General features: G+C 40.9%; 2 protein-coding genes across 3 annotated transcripts; both read right to left on the reverse strand.

Moving 5' to 3' along the window:
* Window positions 1–2: 2 nt before the first annotated feature.
* On the reverse strand, window positions 3–10,848 carry LOC126400600 (kinesin-like protein KIF3B). Of its 2 annotated transcripts, none has more exons than XM_050061434.1 (8): window positions 9,138–10,848; window positions 8,932–9,033; window positions 8,623–8,745; window positions 7,836–7,954; window positions 6,061–6,177; window positions 5,665–5,779; window positions 5,083–5,261; window positions 3–1,309 (listed from the first exon to the last, which is right to left on the reverse strand). In XM_050061434.1, exons 1-8 carry the CDS (start codon window positions 10,548–10,550, stop codon window positions 1,159–1,161), a joined length of 2,319 nt encoding a protein of 772 aa, XP_049917391.1. In that variant the 5' UTR covers window positions 10,551–10,848; the 3' UTR covers window positions 3–1,158. The 2 variants fall into 2 exon arrangements, with proteins under 2 accessions (XP_049917391.1, XP_049917392.1); XM_050061435.1 differs by having other exon boundaries at window positions 1,203–1,309; window positions 5,067–5,261.
* A 162-nt stretch (window positions 10,849–11,010) lies between these two features.
* hadhab (hydroxyacyl-CoA dehydrogenase trifunctional multienzyme complex subunit alpha b) lies at window positions 11,011–21,604 on the reverse strand. The gene is made up of 20 exons (XM_050061682.1): window positions 21,449–21,604; window positions 20,670–20,711; window positions 20,491–20,561; window positions 20,266–20,399; window positions 19,835–19,973; window positions 19,605–19,724; window positions 17,869–17,971; window positions 17,543–17,665; window positions 17,315–17,433; window positions 16,914–16,970; window positions 16,712–16,821; window positions 16,362–16,496; window positions 15,615–15,786; window positions 15,388–15,474; window positions 15,164–15,304; window positions 13,887–13,955; window positions 13,483–13,678; window positions 13,257–13,371; window positions 12,861–13,006; window positions 11,011–11,711 (listed from the first exon to the last, which is right to left on the reverse strand). The coding sequence occupies exons 1-20, from the start codon at window positions 21,513–21,515 to the stop codon at window positions 11,566–11,568; spliced, it is 2,292 nt and encodes a 763-aa protein (XP_049917639.1). The 5' UTR covers window positions 21,516–21,604; the 3' UTR covers window positions 11,011–11,565.
* Between the last annotated feature and the right edge of the window lie 1,743 nt (window positions 21,605–23,347).

The raw sequence follows: 23,347 nt of genomic DNA on the forward strand, positions 1-23,347 counted from the left end.
CATTTCAGAGTTTATTTTCATGTGTAAGCAAATGGACTTTGCACGATTTCACAACTATGAAAAAATAAGGCAGCTAATCAAGAGAGCATTTGCAGGCTTTCTTCACATTTTTGGCTCACGGTTACATTAGCTAGAAATTGAAGCAACAATTCATCAAGCATACAGGCTAAACCAGGGTGGCCCCCCTGTGGTCGGGGCCCTCAATTCCCCCCATCATTCTTCACTGTTTTGGCAAAGACCAGATACATTTCCAGAGAAAAAAAAAAGTAAATGGAAATGTTATCAAATTAAAAATAGGATCCTTTAAACAATTTACCACATGTCTGGTTTTAGAAGATTACATTTTGGCTGGGGCGGCACGGTGATGCAATGGTTAGCATTGTCGCCTCACAACAAGAGGATTTCTGGTTCAATCCTGGGGTGGTGGAGCCCTTCTGTGTGGAGTTTGCATGTTGCATGTCAGTATGGGTTTTCTCTGGGTACCCCGTCTTCCTCCCAGTAAGGTTAATTAGGTTAATTGGTGATTCTAAATTGGCCATGAGTGTGAATGGTTGTCTGTCTCTATGTGTCAGCCCTGTGATAGTATAAGTAGTATAAGACAGGATAAGTGGTTACAGAAAATGAATGAATGAAAGTTTTGGCTGTGCTATTCATTGAGTCTGGGATAAGTTAAGAGAAACTACATGATTTTTAGGCAACTGTAGACAAAAATAATGTTAGTCTTCCCAATTAAGTTGAAATTGAAACAACAATTTATCAAGCATACAGGCTAAACCAGAGTTCCCCCATCACCCTTCACTGTTTTGGCAAAGACCAGATACATTTTCGGAAAAAAAGTCAATGGAAATGTTTTCAAATTAAAAATAGGATCCTTTAAATAATTAATCATATGTCTGGTTTTAGAGGATTACGTTTTGGCTGTGCTATTCATTGATTCTGGGGTAAACCAAGAGAAACTACATGGTTTTTAGGCAACTGTAGGCAAAAGTAATGTTTGTCTTTCCCGTTAAGCTGAATACATGCTTACTCAAATGATTCTTTCTCACAAAAAGGTATGAAATCAATTTAAAATAAAGGCATAAAACACACACCCCCCTCTCTTCTTGTGCCACCTTAAACTAAGGCCAGCCCTGTGTACAGTAGTTGTCTTGGCACGTATCAGGGACTTGTCTGAATTGGATCTAAACATGGAAGATAGGCAGCTGAGGATGGTCTTTGTCTCTGAGAAGGAGAGAAGCTCTGAGATGCCGATGTCAGAGTGGTGGAGGATGAGGATGATGGGATGGATGCTGCTTGTGGTGCCTGATACCTGTAGACCATAAAACAAACAGGTTCAGTTATTATTTAAGAAGCGATATGTTTCATTTTTACTGTCCCACACCACAAAATACCCAAATGTATCTACAGGAATGAATAGGGTCGATCAATAGCAATATATTATTACATATTTCATGAGGTACTGAGACTTGTGGCATTTAAAATTCTATGCCAGTGGATTTGCATGTAAGAAAAAGCCTTTCAGTTGGGGGGAGATTGGTAAACAGAAATGTAAAATGCAAGTGGTTTATAGATAAAGGGGAAAAGCATGCAAAGAGACAGTTCACACCAAAATAAATAATACATATTTTCCCTCTTACCTGTAGTGCTATTTATTAGTCTATATTGTTTTGGTGTGAGTTGCCGAGTGTTGGAGATATCGGCTGCAGAGATGTCTGCTTTTCCTCAAATATGATGGAACTTGATGACGCTCAGCTTGTGGTGCTCATAGCGCCAAAAAATTACATTTGAAAAAATCAACATCAATGTCTCTTTCAAGAAATCATGAACTGGTTACTCAAGATAATCATCAGACCTTGTTGTGTGCAGTTTCATGTAGGGACTATTTTCCCTCTACTGACCTACACCTGCCAACTGTGCAACAGCATAGACGGAAGCATGCATCTACTACTAACACATCTAGCACTACTGAGCTAGCTAATGTTACTTCAGCTGAGGAAGACGCCATTAATGTTTCCATCTTGAGCTGTCTTGAGCCTGAGCCTCTCGTCCATGAGTAGACGCACACTTCCTTCTGTGCGGTGATACGGTTGGTGGATGTAGTCCAGCAGAGAGAAAACAGTTCCCACATGAAACTGCTCACAACAAAGTCTGTGGATCAGCTTGAGTAACCAGGTCATGATTTCTGCAAAGAGACATTGCTGTTGAGTTTTCAATTTATTTTTTATGTTTTACTTTTGGTGCACCGCAAGCTGTGTTCCATCAAGTTCATATTGGAGAGAAGGCAGACATCTTTACGATCGATACCTCCAATATGGAGGTATTTTTGTGTCCTTTTGTTGCAATCATATAAAATTGTTTTGAGAGCATATTTCTTGAACTGCAATCAAAAATCAAGTTTGTAAGTAAAAACGTGATCATTTTGCTTATAAATCGGTCCTCTTTGCTTGCAAGTTAAAGTTTTGCTTGCAAGTTCAACTGCACCAGTTCAAATAAAACATTCTTGCTATTTATAGTGGCTTCCTATGTCACTATCTGCGCACACTGGTCTGAAGGGCTTGTACGCGTACCAGTGTAGGCCCACAGGTACTGGTGTAAGTGCACTAACACAGTAAAAATGTCCAAACATTTGCTTTTCCTTTTGTGCTGATTTATTATGTACAGCCGAGGCAAAGTATAGACTGCTTTACCCAATAATAACACGTTTCAATAATGACTTAACTTACAAGGATACTCTGACCTGCGGCGTTACACGCCATGGCACGGTCAAAAACCGTATGGCTTGCGTGCGCACCTGCGCTGATTAGCCCACCTGATTATATAGACAGCAAACCACAAGCCTGAACAGCTACTGCCACCTACTGGCACAAATGTGCACAACACCCACAAGCAAACAGAAAATGAACAACCTGGCTCCTACACTATTATTAGGCCTTGTCCACACAGACCTGTGTACTTCTGAAACCGTGTATTATTCTATGCAATTTGGCTGTTTGTCCACACGCAACCACACTTTTGGGCCCCAAAACCGCATTTCTTTGAAACCGGAGTCCAGGGTGAAGTTTTTGGAAGACTCCGGTGCCTCCGGTTGCGTGTAGATAGGATAACCGCAGTATTTTATTACCTGTCTCCATTGTTTGACGTCAGAGCAACGGTAAATAGCTCTTTTTTAAAAGTTTACTAACTACTAAAATCCCACATCCTGTGTTAAATACAATGTATCTTAACTATATTTACAATGAAGCTTGATTCTGCCCTCTGCACTTAGCCCGTATGTGAATGTTTACCGTTGCTATGGCAACAAGTGACAGCTGACGTTTGCGTTAGTTAGCTTAGCTCAATCGTCCAACAAACAATAACCCATAAAATTGTGATTCAACATATTTAAACAAAATCAACAACAGCTACCAACAGTTACAGTCCTTACCTTAGCTAATGTGTTGTCACAGGTTGGATTGTCAAAATTAAAGTAAAAACAGCTTAAATCCCTCGTATGCAGTTACCTTACGTTACAATTCCCTCAATTCCCTATTAAGGGTACACTACTAAAATCTGAAGGTGCTTAGGTGACATTTACCCACCTGAAAGAATAAATGAAAACAAACGGTGATTTTGCTGGTCTTCAGTAGCTTTACTCTAGGTGTAACTGCCAACTGAAGAACGCAGCGCAAACCAACTGTTTATATACCCAGATTTGCTCTCGTGCCTTTACTCAAATCAGTTATCCATTAAATTGAATGGGGGGCATCTGTATGGTATCTGTAAAGATACAAAATCAATATCATGCATACATTAATGTCACAATTGAGTGGGCAGATACACATAAATACCCAATATGTCACACTAACTTTATTTGTGAGCATTCTATCTGCTCTCTTTGGATGGCATATCCAGCTGCTCGACCTAACGACAAACGAAGGAGGCTGCTCCTGTTGCTATAGCTACCCCAACTACACGTAGTTGGTCGTTCAGGCGTCTCTGCTGTTGAATTAGGTCGTGCTTCTTTTGTGGATCGGGTTGTTTTTATTTTCCGCACTTCCTTATTCAGGTATTGACTCTGACTTCTGATTGGTTAAAATGGCCTTTCCATTAGAAGTTACATCGCCACCTACTGCTTTGGCATGTGTATTACATCACTTGGTAGCGGATTATGCGGTTTCATGTGGATGTATTTTTTTAATCACACCACTCGTGTGGACGATTTTTTTTTTTTTTAAACCGGAGCCCGAAAAACTTCGGTTTCAGAATTGATTTTCGCCACAGCTCCCGCACTGAATTCCCGATGAACTACAGAACTCCCATGTTGCTTTGCAAGCATACTAGGCTGATGAGTAGAATTTAAGAAACAGGCTAAATGACATGATGTTGCACACTCTTGTACAGTAGGTGGTGGTATGCACCTTTAAATTTGTTTTCAATTCGCCAACCGAGAGAAGAAGGAAAAAAATGCTTTGCAAGCTGTCATTCCGATTGAGACTGGCCAACAGAGACGTGTCTTACAGCTTTCAGTTTAGGCCCCGCCCACCAGGTTCAACTTACTTGCAAAACCTTTTGACTTACAAACGGAAAAAAAATGACTCACAAACAAAACTTTAGGATTTGCAAACAAAACTTTAGGATCTGCAGTTTTTAATCAATCATTTTTTACCTGCAATAAAACATTTTTTGCTTGCAATATTGATACTTTTGCTCTCAAACCTTTTTTTTTTGATTGCAAAACCTACTCTGTTTGATTGAATAATAAAGAAACAAATGTAGCTCCATACTCCAACACATGCAACTCACACCACAACTATCTAAACTGATGAATAGCACTACAGGTAAGAGGGAAAATGTGTATTTTTGATTCAGGGGTGAACTGTCCCTTTAACTGACAGTTTAACTGTCATAACTGTATTTAAAAAAAACTAGGACTGACCCAACATAGGGGACGGCGCAATTACAAATTTTAGCACACTTTATGACAGCTCTTCACGTAACTTTTCTACTGCAATGTTCAGTCCTAAATTAATGCCCCTAAAAAAAGGATATTTAAGCATCTGTAAGCATCTGTAAGATTTCTGCCTTACTCAGCTGCTTTCTCACCAGGATTGAGACTTCCTGACCCGTGACGATGCTGTGCTCCTCTCTCTGATCGGAACAGTTACCAGGAGATCCTGCATCAGCCTGGGAGAAAAGGCTCTCTCCAGGTGAGCGCCATTAAGGTTCAAGGTGAACATGGTTGGGGGAGACATGTCTAACTCCAACAGCATTATGTTCTCAGCCTGTGCGGACAGATACAAGTGAAGATGTTGTTATAACAGAATAATGGCATCTGCAAATGCATGTTTTTGTAAGAAGTCTCCCTTAAAGCAATAGAGCGTGGACTTTAGCTTGGCTGGATTGTTGTACTGTTGTCTTACAATTCTTATATTACTACGGTCTGTGGAAATTAAGTTTCCCCTGACCTTAATTAATTAGTAAAGTGAGTGTTTTATTCTTTTTACATTGTGATATTAAACTGTTGGTTCACTGGCTTAAGATGCAACTGTAAAAGCTGTGAATGGTTTCCATGGCTACAACCATCTTCACATTCTCCAGCTCCAAGAAGGAGGCTGTGAACATGGACACAAGGTGCATCTCATCTCCATCTCAGCTGTACTTTTTGCCAACTGTCCAGGCACTGACCTGGTATCGAGATGGGGCCCCGGTTGCTGTGGAAACAGCCATCTGTGCATATTGGCTGATTGGCCTCTTGTATCCCACGGCTGAGAGAGGTCTCCTCTTGACCTGAGTGGGTGCACTGAGATAAAGACGTGGGAAAAGAAGGATTTAGATTCAGTTTAATACACATAGCGGTTAAGACGCAAGCTTCTGGAACCTCATGCACCCCATATATGGTCAACTGATGAACTCCCACCAGAATAATCCCCCGTTATCTCCTCTGTTATCTTCCATTCAGCTTTCCAAATGTCTCAGGAAAGAAAACTATCAAGACTGACTGGTCTCCTTGATATAAAAATATCTGTTTCCTGGAGCAGCAGTGGATTTTTCTGTCTCTATTGCACCACTTAACTGACTGACCTCTCTGGTGGAAGGACCGGCTGGAGCCTCCACTGATCCTCCTCACTGTCAAAGTGCAGCCTGTTCATGATCTTGTTCTTTTCCTCTGGAGGTATAAAGTTCTCAATCAAGAGATATCTGCAACGTGAAATACAAGTATGTGTTAGCTGGCGTCACAGGAAGCACTCCATTAAAACAACAAAATCAAACTAAATAGTTTAACTACCTTCCAAAGAGTAAAACATTACTAGAATAAATGTAATAAAAAAAAATTCCCTCCATTTGTATAAAAAAAAAACACAAATAAAAGTCATCCAGTAACACTGTACCAGCAGATGTTTTTTTGACAGTCATCCCTCTGTCCATTAGTATTAATATAGCACCAAACCACTATTTGCTACATAAGGATTTTGTGAAGTAATGGTGCCCTCATCAGGGAATGAAGTCACTCTATCTGTGTGTGTGTGTGTGTGTGTGGGTGTGTGTGTGTGTGTGTGTGTGTTGTAATCCAAGCTTCTCTGTGGTTTGTTGTGGTAAGTCAGTCCGGCTGCATGTGCATGTTAGTGCACATGTGTATCCAATTGCCTGGCTCATCACTGCAACCTTGCACTGTGCTCATACCGCGGGTTACAGCTGATATCAGGATTCCTTGTCGTGGAAACTTAGCACCCACTCTCCTCTTCCCCCCAGTTAACACCATTAGCTTGCGCTATTGCTGTTGTTTAGCACTGTTTATTGAGTTAGCACCACTAGCTATAAATGGATGAAATCTGTAACTCCCTATGACCACAGCTTTGTAGCGACCTTGTCATGATTAAATAATACATCTTGTTAAGTTCGAGGGTAGAACTTAGGGGGATAAATTGGCTGCAATGGAATATAATTTAATAAGCAAGTTTTCTTTAGTGTATAATCACCTGAAAACAAAAATCGTGTTTTGGTTAACTTGGAATGAGCCATTTAGCCATTCCTTGTTTTCCCTGGATTCCCTGGAAATCAATTAGGAATTAATAAAGTATCTATGTATGTATCTTTCTATCCGTCTGTCCGTCCGTCCGTCCGTCCGTCCGTCCGTCTGTCCGTCCGTCTATCTATCTCTGCATAGGGAATAGGTCCTCATCTACAGAGATCACCATGTTGCACAACTATGTTTCTACAGTAGCCAGAATGGACAAACCACACACTGGCTCTAGACAGGGCCATTCACGTTTTTGCATTGACCACCGTAGTTAGTAGCCCCTCTGCGATGACAGCATCAGAAAAACCCAGATTTTTCAACATGAAACTGCTTTATGAAGTGTTTCTACCAGTTTAAATCACTGGGTCCATTTGTTTAGGAGAGGAACAGACCAGATAATTCGGCTCCTGGTAAAAATCTCCTGAACGTCTGGATCTTAAATTAAAAAAGGTGAGCACAGATTAGCAGATCCTAGACAAACAGCTTGCCTCCTACATGCAAACAGCATCAGAGAAAAACTGATTTGAACATCACACCATTCTGTTCGATGCTTTCACCTTTTTTGGAAAGAAGGAGACCTCTGTGATTAGTTCGGCTCCAGGTAAAAACCTCCTGAACAATGAATATTGGAGGAATCCTAACCAGGAGAAGTTTAAGATGGCTGCAATCTGCAATCTTCACTGCTAGATGCAACTAAATCCCCCTAAATCTTACACACTGGACATGCACAGGAATGATGGATATCAAATACAAAGCCACATATGATGGTGATGAGACAACAAGACAAAAATAACACTGTGTACAGTGTATGAGCTCATTCACTAATGTGATTACTTACTTGTACTTGAGTTCTCTGGTGAGTTCAGTCTGTGTCTGTTCAAGCTCCTGTCTGGTTATGACGTGTTCATCGATGACATCTCTCATCTCTGCCTTTACTAACTGTAGTTTGGTGTACAGCTGTACAGAACAGGGACAAATTAATGTCAATATTATTATTTGTGTTGGTACTGGTGTACTAGAAATGAAAGAATGCAAAATATATTCACTTAACTGGGCCTGCACAAAATGAAACATTACCAAAATTGCAATACGGCCAAGTGCAATATGAAAATCACAGGAGCTGGAAATTTTTGAATATGGTAAAACCTGTCACAATACAATTATAAACGAAAGCATTGTGGTATTACCGAGATGCCCTGGTCGGTCTACTAATCATATGCCAGATGTAAGGGAACATGCTTGTTTGGTACAGACCCCAGCAAAAGTCACATCATCATTTTTAGATTTTTATTTTTTTTTTCAGTTAAAATTTAACTGCAAAAACTACCATTCCCACTTAAATCACAATTCATACTGCAGTATCCGTCATAATAATCGCAATATGAATTTTTTTTAGCATCAGTTGCCAAGTGTTGACTCCGCAAACCACAAAAGAGCAATGTAATTATTCCCAAACACAAGGAAGTAGCAGCTCTGTCCAGAGAAACCTGGACTCATCGTGTTACTTCTCCTTGTGACATCTCTCTTGAAAAAAAGGATTCTCAATTGCAAATATGTGATTAAGTTCTGATAAATTGCTGTCCTCATAATAGCATGGGGACACGTCAGCTGATGAGTCATCTTACCCTCTTCAGCTTTTTTGTCTTATGTTCCACTTCCTGCTGCAGGGAGGAGAACGTCTCTTTCATTTCTAAGGTCTCCTCGTCCTGCAGCATCATCTGCTGCTGGATCTCTCGCTCTCGTCTTATCTGCAGATTGCACAGAACATTCGGCTCCATTCAACATGATTACAAACAGGACACCATTACAAATGAAGGTTATCTTTCTGTGTGGGTTCAGACAGCCCATAAATATGCTGTTACAATGAATGATGACACAAAAGTATGTTTCATAGTCATAAAGTATTATATATTATTGGGTTTTTTTTTACTTACCTGTTCTGCAATCTCTTGCCTCTTCTGCTCCAGCATCTTTTGCTGTTCATTGGTGTGATCAATGATCGTCTTTCCTCCCACTAACAGTTTGCTCTCCATAGCCTGTGAACAAAGACATACAATGAATTATTTATGTAAATTTCTTTTGTGTCTCATTTATCAGACACTGTAGTGTATTATTAAGAAGTCACATGGTTCACATGCACCTTATATTTCTCAATGATCTTCTCCAAAGCATCCTGATCCCACTGCATGTCCACCACACTTTTTCTGTTCTCAACCAGGTGCTTTAACTTCTCACCGCTCCCCTGGCAGGTCAGAGCCTTTGGGACGTCACTTCCATCTTTCACATATGACTTCACCTCTGGTTCGTTATCTAAAGCCTTCCACATCTCTGCATCCCTCTCTTTGAGCATCTCCTCCTCCATACCAGCCATACTTTTACTCAGCCTTTTGCTATTCCTCCTCCTCCTCCTCTCCTTTGCCAGCATCCCTCGCTCCTCTAGTTGGGCTTTCAAGCGTGCGATCTCCTCCTGGAACTCCCTCAGCAGGGCATCTTTGGGGTCCTCATTAATCCGAGGTTTGTTCTTTATGTTCTTGGCCCGGCTGGCGTACCTCAGCGTGGCCAGGGATTCTTCAAAGTTCTTGTGCGATGGCCCCACTGTTGCTATCATGACCGTCTTTGCGTTGCCACCCAACGAGTCCTGGAGCAAGCGGGTCAGTTTGGAGTCTCTGTAAGGGATGTGGGTGCTCTTCCCATCCACCAGGGCAGAAATGACATTCCCCAGCGCTGAGAGGGACAGGTTGATTTTGGCTGCTTCCTTTAGCCGCTTCCCCTTTGCACCTGTCTTGCTCTGGCGCTCGCTGCCAGCCAGGTCAACCATGTTGAGCTTCCCAACGCGGATGTGGTCCTCGCCATCTGGCCCTACTTCACTACACTCCACGGTTATGACAAAAATGGCATGAGACCGAGAGCTGCGTTCATTCATGTTGGTGAACCCCACAGACCTGGACTGGTTGCCTATGTTCATCACATGTTCAATCTCGGTGGCGTTCTTTGTGACCACTGAGGACAGATCTTTCACATAAACACCTGAGTCAGGGTTTTCTTTCAGCTCCAGTTTCTTATTGTTATCTTTGCACAGCAGATCTCTAATCTCCTCCTGGTAGATCTCAAGGTATGATGACCTCACCAGGTACTTCTGATTCTGAGTCCTGGATATCTGTGTGAAGATGTGGTGAAATGAATTTGGTATAACCCCTCTCATGTCTGGGTCGTTTGACACCCCCTGCATGGTGTGTGTTTTACCTGTCCCAGTCTGTCCATACGCAAATATAGTCCCGTTGAAGCCCTGGAGCACGGACTCCACCAGAGGTCTCACAGCATCGTCATAAATGTCGTTTTGTTTTGAGCCCCAGCCGTACACGGAATCAAACGTGAACACTTTCATGGGCTCATCAGGTGGTGCCTTCGGGTTCCTGATGGTGATCTGCCCCAGTCTGTCGTCAATCTGCAAAATGTTTTCACAGTCCGCTGTCTCCTCTCTTCTGCTGAAGGGCCGGCAGCGGACCACCACCCTCACCGCCTCGCAATGTTTGCTTTTAGACATTTTGCTCATGAATTTAAACAAAAAAAAAAAAGTATCCTCACCACGTCAAAAAGCCATTTTCTCGGGCGGGGTCCGCAGTGTGTCTTCCTCCTCCGTACAGGTGCAGCAGCTTTAGTTTCATTTAGTGAAAGCGGTCAGACACACCTCATTTGCGCCGCTTTCATCATCCTCGTCTCCTCCGCCCTGAGCATCTTCCAGAAAAGAAGCGATGTCACAGGATATTCAAGGATGCTGCTGCTGCTGCTGCTGCTGAGGAAAAACACCCAGCCGCCCCGGCCCAGCCCACACAGCCTCCCCGCGGTACACACCCTGCTCTGCGGACAATAGAGATAAGACATGTGACCTGCGCGACGAATGAGATTGGAGCCGATCTGCTCATGGTACACAGCTATGGTCTCATTCTGTAACCGTGATAAATTACCCCCCCTGCCCAGATAGCACTTGAACGCACCTTGAGAGAAAAAGCAGCTTTGAGTCAATAACAAAGTTTTATTCAGGCTTCACATTTACAACATTGTTCAAAGCAGGCCATGAAGACTTTAATGTACAAAAAAAGCCAGTCGCTGAATTATACTGGTAGACATTCATCAATACTGAGGAATTTACTGCCAGTTGGAAAATGTTGTCTTTTTCCTCCAGTCTCTTTACATCTGCAGTGTGTGAATAATTAGCGTCCATCAGCTTCTCAATCTATACATCATCATCAAGTAAATCAATAAAGTTACAAAAAAAAGGAACATCCAATATTGCTGATATTACACACTCAGTTGCCACTCTGTTAGTTGCACCTGCTAAAACAAGTACAACAGTCCTTTAATAACTCTTAACCATCATAACAGTCATAGTGTTCATGTTTTTTTTTAGGCTTAGGACTGTTGTATTAGACTGCATTATTTTTAACAAGGCGTACCTAATAAACTGGCAACTAAGTGCATTTTCATTATGTATACCACCACTCATGTTAGGCACATTCTAGTGGCAGACTGGAGTTTATTAAAATCTACTGGCACACATGGCAAGTCGGTCACTTGTGAAATTTCTTGCTTGGATCCTTTGCGTGATCCAGGAGGAGCTGGCACGGCGTGAACGGCATTCCATACACGGCTTCGTATCTCCTCATCTTCTCCACCAGCTTGTCGGCACCAAAGCTGTCCACGAAACGGAAAGGGCCTGGAAAAGTTGAGATGTGTTAGCTGATGATGTTATCACAGCATACATGTTAAACTAAGTAGGGATGTTGCTTGGGGCTCGTTTTTATTCCACTGTGAAAAGCTATTCTAGAAACATTAAAAGGGAGGAGAGGTTTAAGTAAAGAAATTCTGTACTTTCCAACCTGGACCCTAGATTCCCATGGGGTTTTTTTTAATCTTAAGCCCTTTTTAACACAGGGATCACGCTATAGGGCCGCTATGAAGTCCCTTCTTTATGCTGCCTTTGCATTTTTACACAGAACCAAACAACGGCAGCATCATGCTGCTCCAGTGTGTGATTTTGGATAGCACCCAAGCATCACAGAAGCAAAAGAGGCAGGCGTTACATTTAATACAACAGCGCCAAATTCTAGTATGACATACAACATACATGTCTGCAGCGCTGTATAAACAATAACAATGGCAAAAACCATCATTTACCGACCCTGTTATATGGCGGCTGATCTCATCCTCTGCTTGGAGGGTAAGGAGCTCCCAAATCTCATTGTTTTCCCAATTTTCGGTAATTTTGGCCCACTGTTCCTCTTAGAGTTAGCTGCTAACCGCTACCACCTGCTTTTTTTTTTTATCTCCCGTGGGTCACACACATAACACATCTTCAAAACGTCGTTGTTTCAGCGCTGTTACTACCTCTGATGCCGGCTTAAAGGTAAGACAACTCTGTCCCCCATCCCACGATTGTACGTTTGATAGAGAACAACGAGGCAGAATGACAATGTAATATACTTTAGGGGGTAGGTAAAGGGGGCATAAGTGACCTATAAGGACAATTTGTGCAATTGGTCCAATGTTTAGTATGACTGCTATAGTCGCAGCGGCAAAACTGGCTGCAGTGTAATCCCTGCAACTGTGCAATGTCAGTCTACATCCACTAGAAGTGCTTGTTTTTGCCACTGACAGGCTCAAAATGTTGTTATGCATGTCTGACAAAATTATGGAAAGGATCCCTGCAGACACCCTAAAATGCTTTATCACCACAGTTCCTGAACTTTCAAATTCACGCTTAACATAAAACTAAAGGACACCCTTTATGCTCTTTCCATTGACAGGGGATGCAGCCTCGGAGCACAAGTGGCTCAGAAGACCACGACTAGGACTGAACTCTGACCTCCAAGGCAGGGGGGGAATCCCAGCCCGAACACAGCCCCGATGTCTCCTTCCAAAGGGCTGTTCAAAATGCCCTCCTGCAAACACAACACGGCCTCATTGACGAATCGGGACACGAGCCTGTACTGCACGTCAGAGTCTGAGAAACTGTAAAGAGATTCACAAGTAAGAACAGAGTAATTAAATAGTGCAGCATTTCAAAATGTAATCACTCTAAATGCAATATAATACAAAGGCTTAATAGGTCTTGTTTCATCTATCAGAAAGTTCTTTTAAAGTAACAGAAGAACCTATTTGTCCAAAAAAAATGTGCGTTTATATTTGGAATGATAATAATAAAAGACAAGGCACATAGGGCGATTGAAATCACAACATTGCTACTTTTGTGTCAACTTACACAGCAGGATTTGGGGTCAGTCTGTATTTCTCAATGATTTCTTCGAATCCTGGGTTCACTTCTCTGACCTTGAGTCCTTGCTGGTAGATGAAGAGACCCTTTCCTGATTTGCGGCCTTGAGAATAAAAATAAAAGGATAATACATTTTAATAAAACACATAACTTCAAACTCAAGTGCTTTCTAAAACTAAAACTGGCCATGATCCTTCAGTGTGACCACCCATACCCATGAATCCCTTGTCCAACATCTCTTGCAGAATCGCTACATTTCCACCATGAAAGCGGTCGCCAAAAGCACCGCCGAGTTCGTCAGCCACATGGATGGCTACGTCAAGACCAACTTCGTCAGCCAGTGTGGCCCCACCCACAGGGAACCCCAAGGTTGTGGTGAGCACATCTAACTTTTTGGGGTCAATTCCTTCCTGTAGGTGCAAATGGATAAATTAATCATATGTATAACAGCTATCCCAGAATAATGAATATGCTTCATTTAAGTGAGCAGACTCTGTCCATCATAGGGCCTAAATCCTTACACGACAGTACGTTCACAGCTGCATTTTTAAAGACTTCTATCCAATGAGCCACTGGGTGCCCCCACAGCTGCAGTTTAACTGTAGCAATACCACTAACCTGAAGTACTCGTACTGCTTCAGCCAACATGGGACCCAGACACCTTGTTGTATAGAATCCGGGTCCATCCTGTAAAGGAACATGTGTGATATTTTACTTAAGTATAATAACATTTTAATTATTACCATGCATCATCATGATTGTCATGACTTCAGGCTACTGCTGTGATGAATATTTTTGCCGAATCACCTTCTATCACTTTTTGGTCATTTATTGTCGTTTTCAGAAGTTAAGGGCTGTGTCCACCAAAGCGTTTTTTTTCTGAGGCCAGCATATTTTTTTTAATGCTTTGCGATGGGAGTGCTGTGTATTTACACTACCTTAGAAACACCACCAGCGTGATGAGGTACTGAGCATGAATTCTCCGCTGACCACTGCTCTTTGGGGCAGAGCTGAAAAATGCTCAACTTTGGGTAAAATGCTGCGCTCGTTGTCACTTCAGCCGTTCAGTCACAGTGGAGAAGGAACTAATACCACTAAGACCAACCAGTAATATACAAACATGTGCTGAACAATAACAATGGAGGAGACATAAGTGAATATCCTGTGTTTATGGTAACTGGTAAAATGGACTGCTTTCTAGTCTTCCGACCACTCAAAGCACTTTTACGCTACATGTCATGTTCACACATTCACACACACATTCACACACTGGTGGCCGAGGCTACCATACATGGCACCATCTGCTTCTCAGTAACCATTCACATGCGCTCACACACTGATGGAACAGCCATCAGGAGCAATTTGGGGCTCAGTATACTTCAGGATTCAGGATACTTTGACGAGGAGCCGGGGATCAAACCCCCGATTTTCTGATTGGTGGGCAATGGCTCTACCTCTGAGCCACAGCCACTGCTACATGAATACATGTTTCCTCTCATAAACACAGATAGACCGACGGGTCTGTCCTCAGATGAAAAAAACGCTGTGCCTCCAAAATGCTCTCAAATGCTCCCAGCTGGGCGTTGTCCTGAGGAGGACCTGGCATTTTCAGCTGGGGAAAAAAAAAGCTTTGGTGGACACAGGGCCTTCATGCAGCAAGCAAGAACTCCCACACAAAAACAAAAAAGAGATTCAGACTAGTCTGGATTTTAAATGTTTCTATTTGATACATTACAGGGCTGTACAATCACTGAAAAATGTACAAAAGTGCTTAAAGTGCGAACATTTGAATTTATGTTGGATTTTCTTTGGGGCAAAAAAGTCAATATTTAAAGTTTAAATATTCATTGTTTGGTAACTACACAGGACAGAACAAACAAGATGCTTAATCTCACCTTAACGACTATGATGACTTTGCCCTGCTTCAGGCCAACTGCTACAGCAGACGCTGTGGTGTCGTTTGATGTTTGATCAGTGGTTATAATCTCCAGGAGCTGCATCTTGTCCACTGGAGAGAAGTAGTGCATTCCAATCACCTAAAGATACACAAAACATATTCAGCAACATTTTTTTTTTTATTTAGAAGCACTTTTGAACTACAAGGCTCTGAGGTACAAACCTTGTCTGGTCTCTTGCTGGCAGCAGCGATATCCTTGATGGGCAGACCAGATGTGTTGCTGGCAAATATGCAGTGAGGGGGAACCACCTGCAGATAAATCATAGTGAAAAGTCACAGTTAAATCCATGGTGTCCTGGATTTAATACTACAAAAACAATATTTACAACAAAGGGAGTACATTCTGTCTGTGACAAAGGCCTATCAAACCTGTTTTCAGTCACACTTACAGCCTCCACCTCCTTCAGAACTGCATGCTTGATGTTAAGGTCTTCAAACACAGCTTCAATAACCATGTCGGCCTTGTCAAAGCCACTGTAATCCAGCGTGCCAATCAAGTTGGACATGATGGAGTCTCTCTGAAATGACGTGATGTTCTTCTTTTTGGTCTTGTCATTGAGCCTTGTTTAAAATAACACACAGATTTTAGGTTCCAACACAGTCATGCTACAAAATTTACAACTACTTTCAAATATGCTATTTTATAGCTGATTTGAAAGGTTATTCTGGTATTAGACCGGAACTATAGACACACAAATTACAATCGGGGTGTGACTTAAAACACTTACAGGTTCTGTATGTGACATTCAGAACATTAAGATAGCAGCAAACAACTATTTGCTTTGTAAAAATATAGAAGAGTACTGACATCCTGACCAGTGACTGAAGTCATGCTACCTCTGTGTGTGCTGTATTCTGCGCTTCTCTGTCCGGTGTTGACGGTTCAGCTGTGTGTGCATGTTAGTGCATATGAGTATCTGTGAGTGTGTCCTCCTGGCAAGCTAATCACTGCTGCTCTGCAACACTCATACAGCTGTTACCACTGATATTGGGACAGAACCATGAGAACCATGTGCAGACAGACAACCTGAATCATAGATATGCTTTAAATGTTGTAAAGAACTCCCTTAAATACTTAACCCTGCTGTTTCAAAAACAAAACAACTAATATTAACATGCCTGACATGATGACCCACCCTTTGTAAACCTGCTGTTCTCCCCTGGCCAGTCCAGACACAGTGGTGTCCTTCAGGATTGTGCGCACACCTTTGTCCACAGACACTTGTGCAATACCTGCTCCCATCAGACCTGCTCCCAAGATGGCAAGAGTCCTGGTGGTAAACAACAAAAACAAACAGTTTATCTTCTACCTAAAAAAACAACAGACAAGATAATGTCATGTTTGCAATCGGTATGACAACAAGCGTATCAGAACTGGCTTTGTCATTAGTATTTACCCCTGACCAAACAAACTAATCTAAAATGTCAAATGCAGTTTGAGCATCCATCAAATCACACACAAGCTCAGCGTGTGAAAGTGACATACTTCACTTCTTTTTGAGGAGTACCAAAGCGGTTCTTCTTGCACGCGACTTGACCGTGGTAGAGACCAATCAGGGCTGCTGATTCTGAGGTTTTTGCCAACTGACCAAAGTTCTGTGACAAACGTGAAAATTGGTGACATTCACTTACACAATATACTACTATAAATACTGAATTTGCCCATGATGTGGGCCAACAAACCTTACCTGAGACTCGGCTAAGTATCCAGCTGTGGGGCCCTGTTCAACTCCAGTCTTTGTGCACTGAGAGGGGGAAATAGTGAGAAAAAAAGGACAGTTTAATTTCAAGTCATGTTAAATATGACAGAGGATTTCTCATAACAGTTCTCATAATAACAATCACCGGCCAATGAGTGTTTTGTATTTTAATTAAAAATGAATTAAACATTAATTGATAATAAGTTTCTAATTATAAAGTTACTTCAAAACCATTTTCCACACTGAACAGTTGCACGCTGGTTGGGCTCTTCTTACTCCAAATGGCTAAGAATTTTAAATCTGGCTCATGTATTAAATTTCTCCAAATACATCCAGATTATAAAAAATAGTCATGGAGTTATTACTTCATAGGAGGAATTTTTACTTACATCGATTATTTTCAGAGGTGCTGGATAAAGTCCCTTGCTCTGCTTCATAACTTTACTGTGGACGGTTTTGTAAATCTGATTCCGCACAAACTGAAAGCTCATAACATAGTCTTGAATTTCTGTGGAGAAAAAACATTAACTCTTCAATGTAGTGTTTTGTTTTAATATATGATAAAACCAACTTATGTGACTGCACAGAGTTAAATGCTCAAACGCAGCACAACTTACTCTCCATCTTGCCTTTCTCTTTGCGGAGGGGGATCTTCTTATTGGCGATCCCTCTGGCAAATTCGATGGCAACCTCCTCAAGGTAGTCTATTGTTCTCTCCTCTGGACTCTTCAGCCCAGGTCCTATAAGACAAGCAGAGAAAAGCATGAAAATAATAAAATAAATAATAAAAATAATAACCAAAAGATCAAGTGATGCACAGTACAAGAATCTAAACTCATGTAGTGTTGCATTGAGTGGTGAATTACTGACTAAGGATTATAAGTTCTACAGTTGGTAATACTTAAAAACTTATTATTATTATACGTGTGTGCAGATCGCTCACCTAAGGTGTCAACAAGATGACTGACAAGCCCCATCTTCTTGGCTTTATCTGCTCGGATATTTCTTCCTGTCAGCATCATGTCAAAGGCAGTGGGTAGACCAACCTACAGGTAATAAAAGAAAACATATGTTAACTCTAATGTTATAAACAGAGGTGATATAGTATTCAGAGATAATCCTGCACTTTGAAAGGCAGGGTTGTTGAATACTAGACATGACAGACGGGGAAATAATCTCTTTGCTGGGTTACATCTTAAACCAATTATGAGCATTACCCAGATTATTGTACATTACATCTTATTTTGGGTCTTGTCCTGACCAGGGATTAACACTACAATTTAAAAGTGGCTGCCAGGCTGGCAACGAGGTGTCAGCTTTTGGTTGTCGAAACTGAAAATACAGTTACCATTTTAAATCACCTTATGATATGAGTAATTAAGATGCTATGCAGGTATAAATAATGAAAAGTTAACATAATAGAGTTACCAAACAAACTTCTTTGTGGTTTGTGTTTTATGTGTTTATTTACTTGATCTGAGCTATATGTTTGGAGTCATTTTGTTCTTCCACAGTTGAATCAGTTTGCACATTTTGTTTGTGATGTTAACCGGTCAGTCGAGCTTTCCCCCCTACAGTCAAACAACTTTATTTGCTTCGCCTCACCGACACACGTGCAGAGTTGTCTGGTTATGGTTACAATTGATTGAAAAATTACTTTTTCCTCTATATATGTCCCCTAAAATGTGTGACCTTGGGGCGTCGGTGGATAAGTGGATAGAGCAGGCGCCCCATGTACAAGGCTGTTGCTGCAGTGGCCTGGGTTCGACTCCAGCCTGTGGCCTTTTGCTGCATGTCTCTCCCTCTCTCTCTCCCCCTTTCACACTTCACTATCCTATCAAAAAAGGCAAAAATGTCCTAAAAAATATCTTAAAAGAAAAAAAAAAAAAAAAGTCTGACCTTGACTATACTGACTCTTATCTGTGTCTGTCACTTGAGAGCTGTTTTCACATTGCTCTCCTGAAGGTGGTGATGTCTGCGTACTTCCCTAAAATCATCATACATACATCACTGATACGAAAGCCAATCATTGTCTAATACAGGAAACACACCAGCAAAGAAAACTGAAAGCTCCAGCGTGGGGCATACTTGTCAGTACAGAGAGCGAGAGTTAGCATTAGCATAGTGACAGCTTACATGGTAGAATGTGCAGTTTTTGGATATAAACCAGACCCTGGAGCTTCCTTTCACCATCTACCAAAACCTACATCTATGCAGATATTATTGGAAGTTTCACAACCACTAACGCGGTGGTAACGCTCTTTTATTGGTCAACCAAGCCCTGGCAGTGCTGGAGCAAGTGGGAAATAGAGAACGAGTAAATCTGCTTCCAGCCACTTAACATAGGTTATTTTACTTGTAGTGTGGGAAATCCATGTTAAACAAATATTAGTATATTTACTTTAAAACGTGTCTGAAGAGGGACTAAAAATATCACTAATGCAAACAAAAAAACATGTGTCTTAAGGTGCACATTTTGCTGTTGCTGTCCCTTTTTACATGTAATAAAATGTTACTGTCGAGACCTGCTGACACAAGATACTATGTTATAACTATTTTAGGACACTTTCACATACTATGATCGGCATCATCCTGCCTGCTGTATAGTTTTTTTTTTGTGGTTAAATATAGTCAATTAATTCAGACATGAAATTTAGGGAATATAAATCCAGCAGTAACCATTTTAGGAAGTCTCTGCGTGCCACCAGCTCCAGGTAGTAGACCCAGCATTACTTCTGGAGTACCGAGAACCGTTTTGCTGCTCTTTGTTGCAATTCTGTACTGGCAGGCGATGGCAAACTGGAATACAAAAAGAGCCCATTAGATAACACGTTATTATCAATCATGCAAGTCCAACATTTCCAGGACTACCACACATATAGTTGCTTGCTGAAATAACTTTTGTTCACCTCTAAGCCTCCTCCTAAGCAGGAGCCGTTGATAGCCGCAACAATGGGTTTAGGAGATTTTTCAATCAGGTCGAACATCTTCTGCCCATCCTGAGAGAGTTTGGTGACCTCCTCGGGAGTGTTGCAGGACTCGATCATTCTGTAACAGATGTGAAGTATATTAAAAGACAATCCAAGGCATGGCCATTTTGATCATTCATCCAAATATAATAAAAGATCTTAACGCTGACAATGCACTATACTAATTTGTGTTTCAGCAACAACGTTTTAATGTAGAATAATAGAATAGAATAATGTTTATTCAGACATGTTTAAAAGAAACAAACAAGCTTTATGCTAATGCTTTATAAATAACACAGAAAGTCACAATTACATCACTCTTAAGTGCCACACACACTATTAAAAATCTAATTTAATGAGATTTCTCTTACTTAATATCAGCTCCTGCAATGAAGCATCCCGGCTTTGAGGAGATGAGGACAGCACTTTGAACAGCATTGTTGGCCCACACTTCACTCATGACCTCAGTCATCTCCTTTTGCATTTGGAGTGACAGTGTGTTAACCTGGAGGGGGGAAAAATACCATTAGGTTCACAATGCACCTGCATAAATCATAAGTGATAAAGGCCACACATTTTTTATAATGAGTGCACACCTTGGAGTCTGGGGCGTTCATCCGTATGACAGCAACATCGCCCTTGACTTCATAGTTCACGTGGGTTCGGGCTAAAAATAGAGAAGGAACATAATGTAAAGTGGGTGAATAATTGTGCCACTGGGCAGGCTGTCCTATTTTTATCCATATACTGCATCAAAGTGAATTTTTAAAGTTACCTAGCATTGCTGGAGCTACTGAGAAGGTACGAAAAGTACCGCCTGTTAAAAAGGGAAATGACAGTAAGCAATACATTAAAACAGTTTAGTGTCTAACATACGTTACACGTCATCCGATCTGCTGCACACTGCCTTGCTGCCTGACCCTTACAGCCATACTAAACGCATTACATCAAGCCCTAAACACTGCATGTAAACAAACAGTCCTCATGCAACATACAGGTGAAGTCTACATGAGACGTGCACGTAATATAAGCCATGACCTCAGATGGTCTCGGACATGCTGTGCAGTCCAGTGGAAAATGACCCTTCACCTACATTCCTCTCCCATTCAGACAGAAGGCAACAGTGGCCAACACAATGACGAATCGGTGGCACACATTTCATATCTGTGTCTGACATGTCCTCAGGAGGACATCTTAAAAGTGGATGCTTCTTCCTGCTTTCGAACTTTAATATTGACCCAGAGGCATAACTTACTCGAGTCGGTAGCAGCCAGATGGCTAACAGGTTAGCAACTCTATGATTAAGTTTGCTCGCTAAAACAAAATGTTGCACTTCCTTGCTATATTCCAACTAAACTTTCATTGAGACATATGTTTCCCGAAAAAACATCAATCACGTTGTTTGAAGCACTGCCATAATTTTTTGCGTAACATTCCCCGGAGCTAACAGCTAGTCTAACAAGCTAATTACCCACTGACGGCACTTAGCAAATCCCGTATTTTCAGGATTATTCTCCGCTATTTTTCAAAAAAATAAATAAATTTAGTTTGTACCTGTGAAGAGAGGATATCTCCTTGGTGTTAACCTGGAGAGAACACCAAGGGCTCGTACACCAGCCATCTTAGGAGCGGAGGTCAGAAGTGGTGTGGAGACAAGCTAGCTAGCTCGCTGTCAAAGTACTATCATTGGTACTTTAGGGGGAAGCAAGATTGGCGACTTTGTGCTACTTCCTGAAAACCAGATGAGTCGGATCCTGATTGGCGCTCGCTGAATGAACCCGCATTCCATTGGCTGACTTTGTAGAACTCACATCTGATTGGTCGTTCAAAGACTACAAGATTCCTCTTAAAGCGAGACTGAAATGAACCAAACATCTGAACGCTGACAACTGGAAATCCTTTTATTTTAAAGTCACATTGCCATTCTAATATTTTTTTGGTCAAATATGATACACTGAAGTCACCACAGATGTATGCATACAAAAATACTGCAATGTAAAAAATACTAAGTTTACTAAATGAAAGCAATAGCAGCATGCAACCACGAGGCGGGGGCAGAAATCAGTTTTAGAGACATCAAATCGAAACTGGGAAGATTAAATTGCCTTTAGCTATAAATATTTCTTGAAAATTTTTCATTGTTTCATTTAACTGTAACATATCTGAGACACCTTCAGGGTAAATACTTCTTACAGTAATTCAAGTATGAAAAGTTAAAGTCTTTTTGGGACTGCATGAATTCTTACATTACAGTCATCATATTACAAAACAAAAATGCTGTGAGGACATGTGAAATAAATTAGCAATGTATAGTTTTAATTATCCTTTTTGATATGTTATTATACTTTTATAATATTATAATTTTCTTTTTCTTTAATGATGTGTTTACCCGTCTGTTAGGGAATGTTTACTGTGGTCTACATTATGTTCCTAAACATTTAACAATACATTTATTAAGCATTTTTTAATATATGATGTTAGATTTATACAAAAGCGATCTTATGTTTTAGTTACTGCTACTGCAAGCTGTTTTGCACAACAATACAGTGTCTTGCAAAAGTATTCACCCACTGGGTGTTTTACCTTTTTTTGTTGCATTATGGCCTGTAATTTAAATGGATTTTAATTTTATGGGGGGTTTTTTTTTGTTTGTTTTCTTTGGTAATGGACCTACACAAAATAGTAAAAATTGGTAAAGTGAAATTGAATTTAAAAAATAGTTTTAAAAATTAAATAAATAAATGAATAAATTAACCAAAAAGTAGTGTGTGCATATGTGTTCAACCCTTTGCTATGAGGTCCCTAGTTGTGGAAGAAGTACAGATGAGTGATGGATTCTAAAAAGTATCTGAAACTTTTTCTTTTTTTTCACTTCACCAATTTTGACTGTTTTGTGTAGGTCCATTACAAGAAAAATCCCAATGAAAAAATCGGTTGAAATTACAGGTTGTAGTGCAACAAAATAGAAAAAATTGCCAACGGGGGTGAATACATTTGCAAGACACTTTAGATAATCATTCTGCACATCTGTGCAACTACACTGTAGTTGTCTACAAAATAAAGCCAAATGCAGATACTATAGGCAGACTGACTGAACAACACCTAAATATGCAAGATCAATACATCATAAAATCATCAGTCTGCTGCAAAGGTGGCATTTGCTGGGAGTAAAAAACCAAACTAAAATCATTTGGACCTTTTCATGATTCAGATATCTGCGTGTCATTAGCAGTTCTACCAAAGAGATATTTCCCCTCTGAAATTCTGTTTGAGCCCCAAAGATGATATCTAATATAACACAAAACAGAAGAAGATAAATGGAAAGTCTGAAAAATTCTTCTTAAAGTTCTTCCTTTATCCTGTATCAATGACAACACAAAGGTGGCACCCTGTGTACAAATTGGTGAACTACATTCATTACATTGACCTCCCTTTGGGAAATGGCTCCTTCAC

The sequence above is a fragment of the Epinephelus moara genome, chromosome 14 (genome assembly GCF_006386435.1).
Source record: "Epinephelus moara isolate mb chromosome 14, YSFRI_EMoa_1.0, whole genome shotgun sequence".
Classification (NCBI taxonomy): Eukaryota; Metazoa; Chordata; class Actinopteri; order Perciformes; family Serranidae; genus Epinephelus; species Epinephelus moara.

What these genes read in the sequence shown, in the direction of transcription:
- hadhab (XM_050061682.1), bottom strand. Translation starts at nt 21,515, where the DNA reads ATGGCTGGTGTACGAGCCCTTGGTGTTCTCTCCAGGTTAACACCAAGG. An exon ending in AGAGAAAGGCAAGATGGAGA is followed by an intron (nt 17,434 to 17,542) that starts GTAAGTTGTGCT and finishes TTTTCTCCACAG; the next exon opens with AAATTCAAGACTATGTTATG. An exon ending in ACTCCTCAAAAAGAAGTGAA is followed by an intron (nt 16,497 to 16,711) that starts GTATGTCACTTT and finishes GTTTACCACCAG; the next exon opens with GACTCTTGCCATCTTGGGAG.
- LOC126400600 (XM_050061434.1), bottom strand. Translation starts at nt 10,550, where the DNA reads ATGAGCAAAATGTCTAAAAGCAAACATTGCGAGGCGGTGAGGGTGGTG. An exon ending in AGACAAAAAAGCTGAAGAGG is followed by an intron (nt 7,955 to 8,622) that starts GTAAGATGACTC and finishes TGTTCTGTACAG; the next exon opens with CTGTACACCAAACTACAGTT. An exon ending in ACCAGAGAACTCAAGTACAA is followed by an intron (nt 6,178 to 7,835) that starts GTAAGTAATCAC and finishes TTCACGTTGCAG; the next exon opens with ATATCTCTTGATTGAGAACT.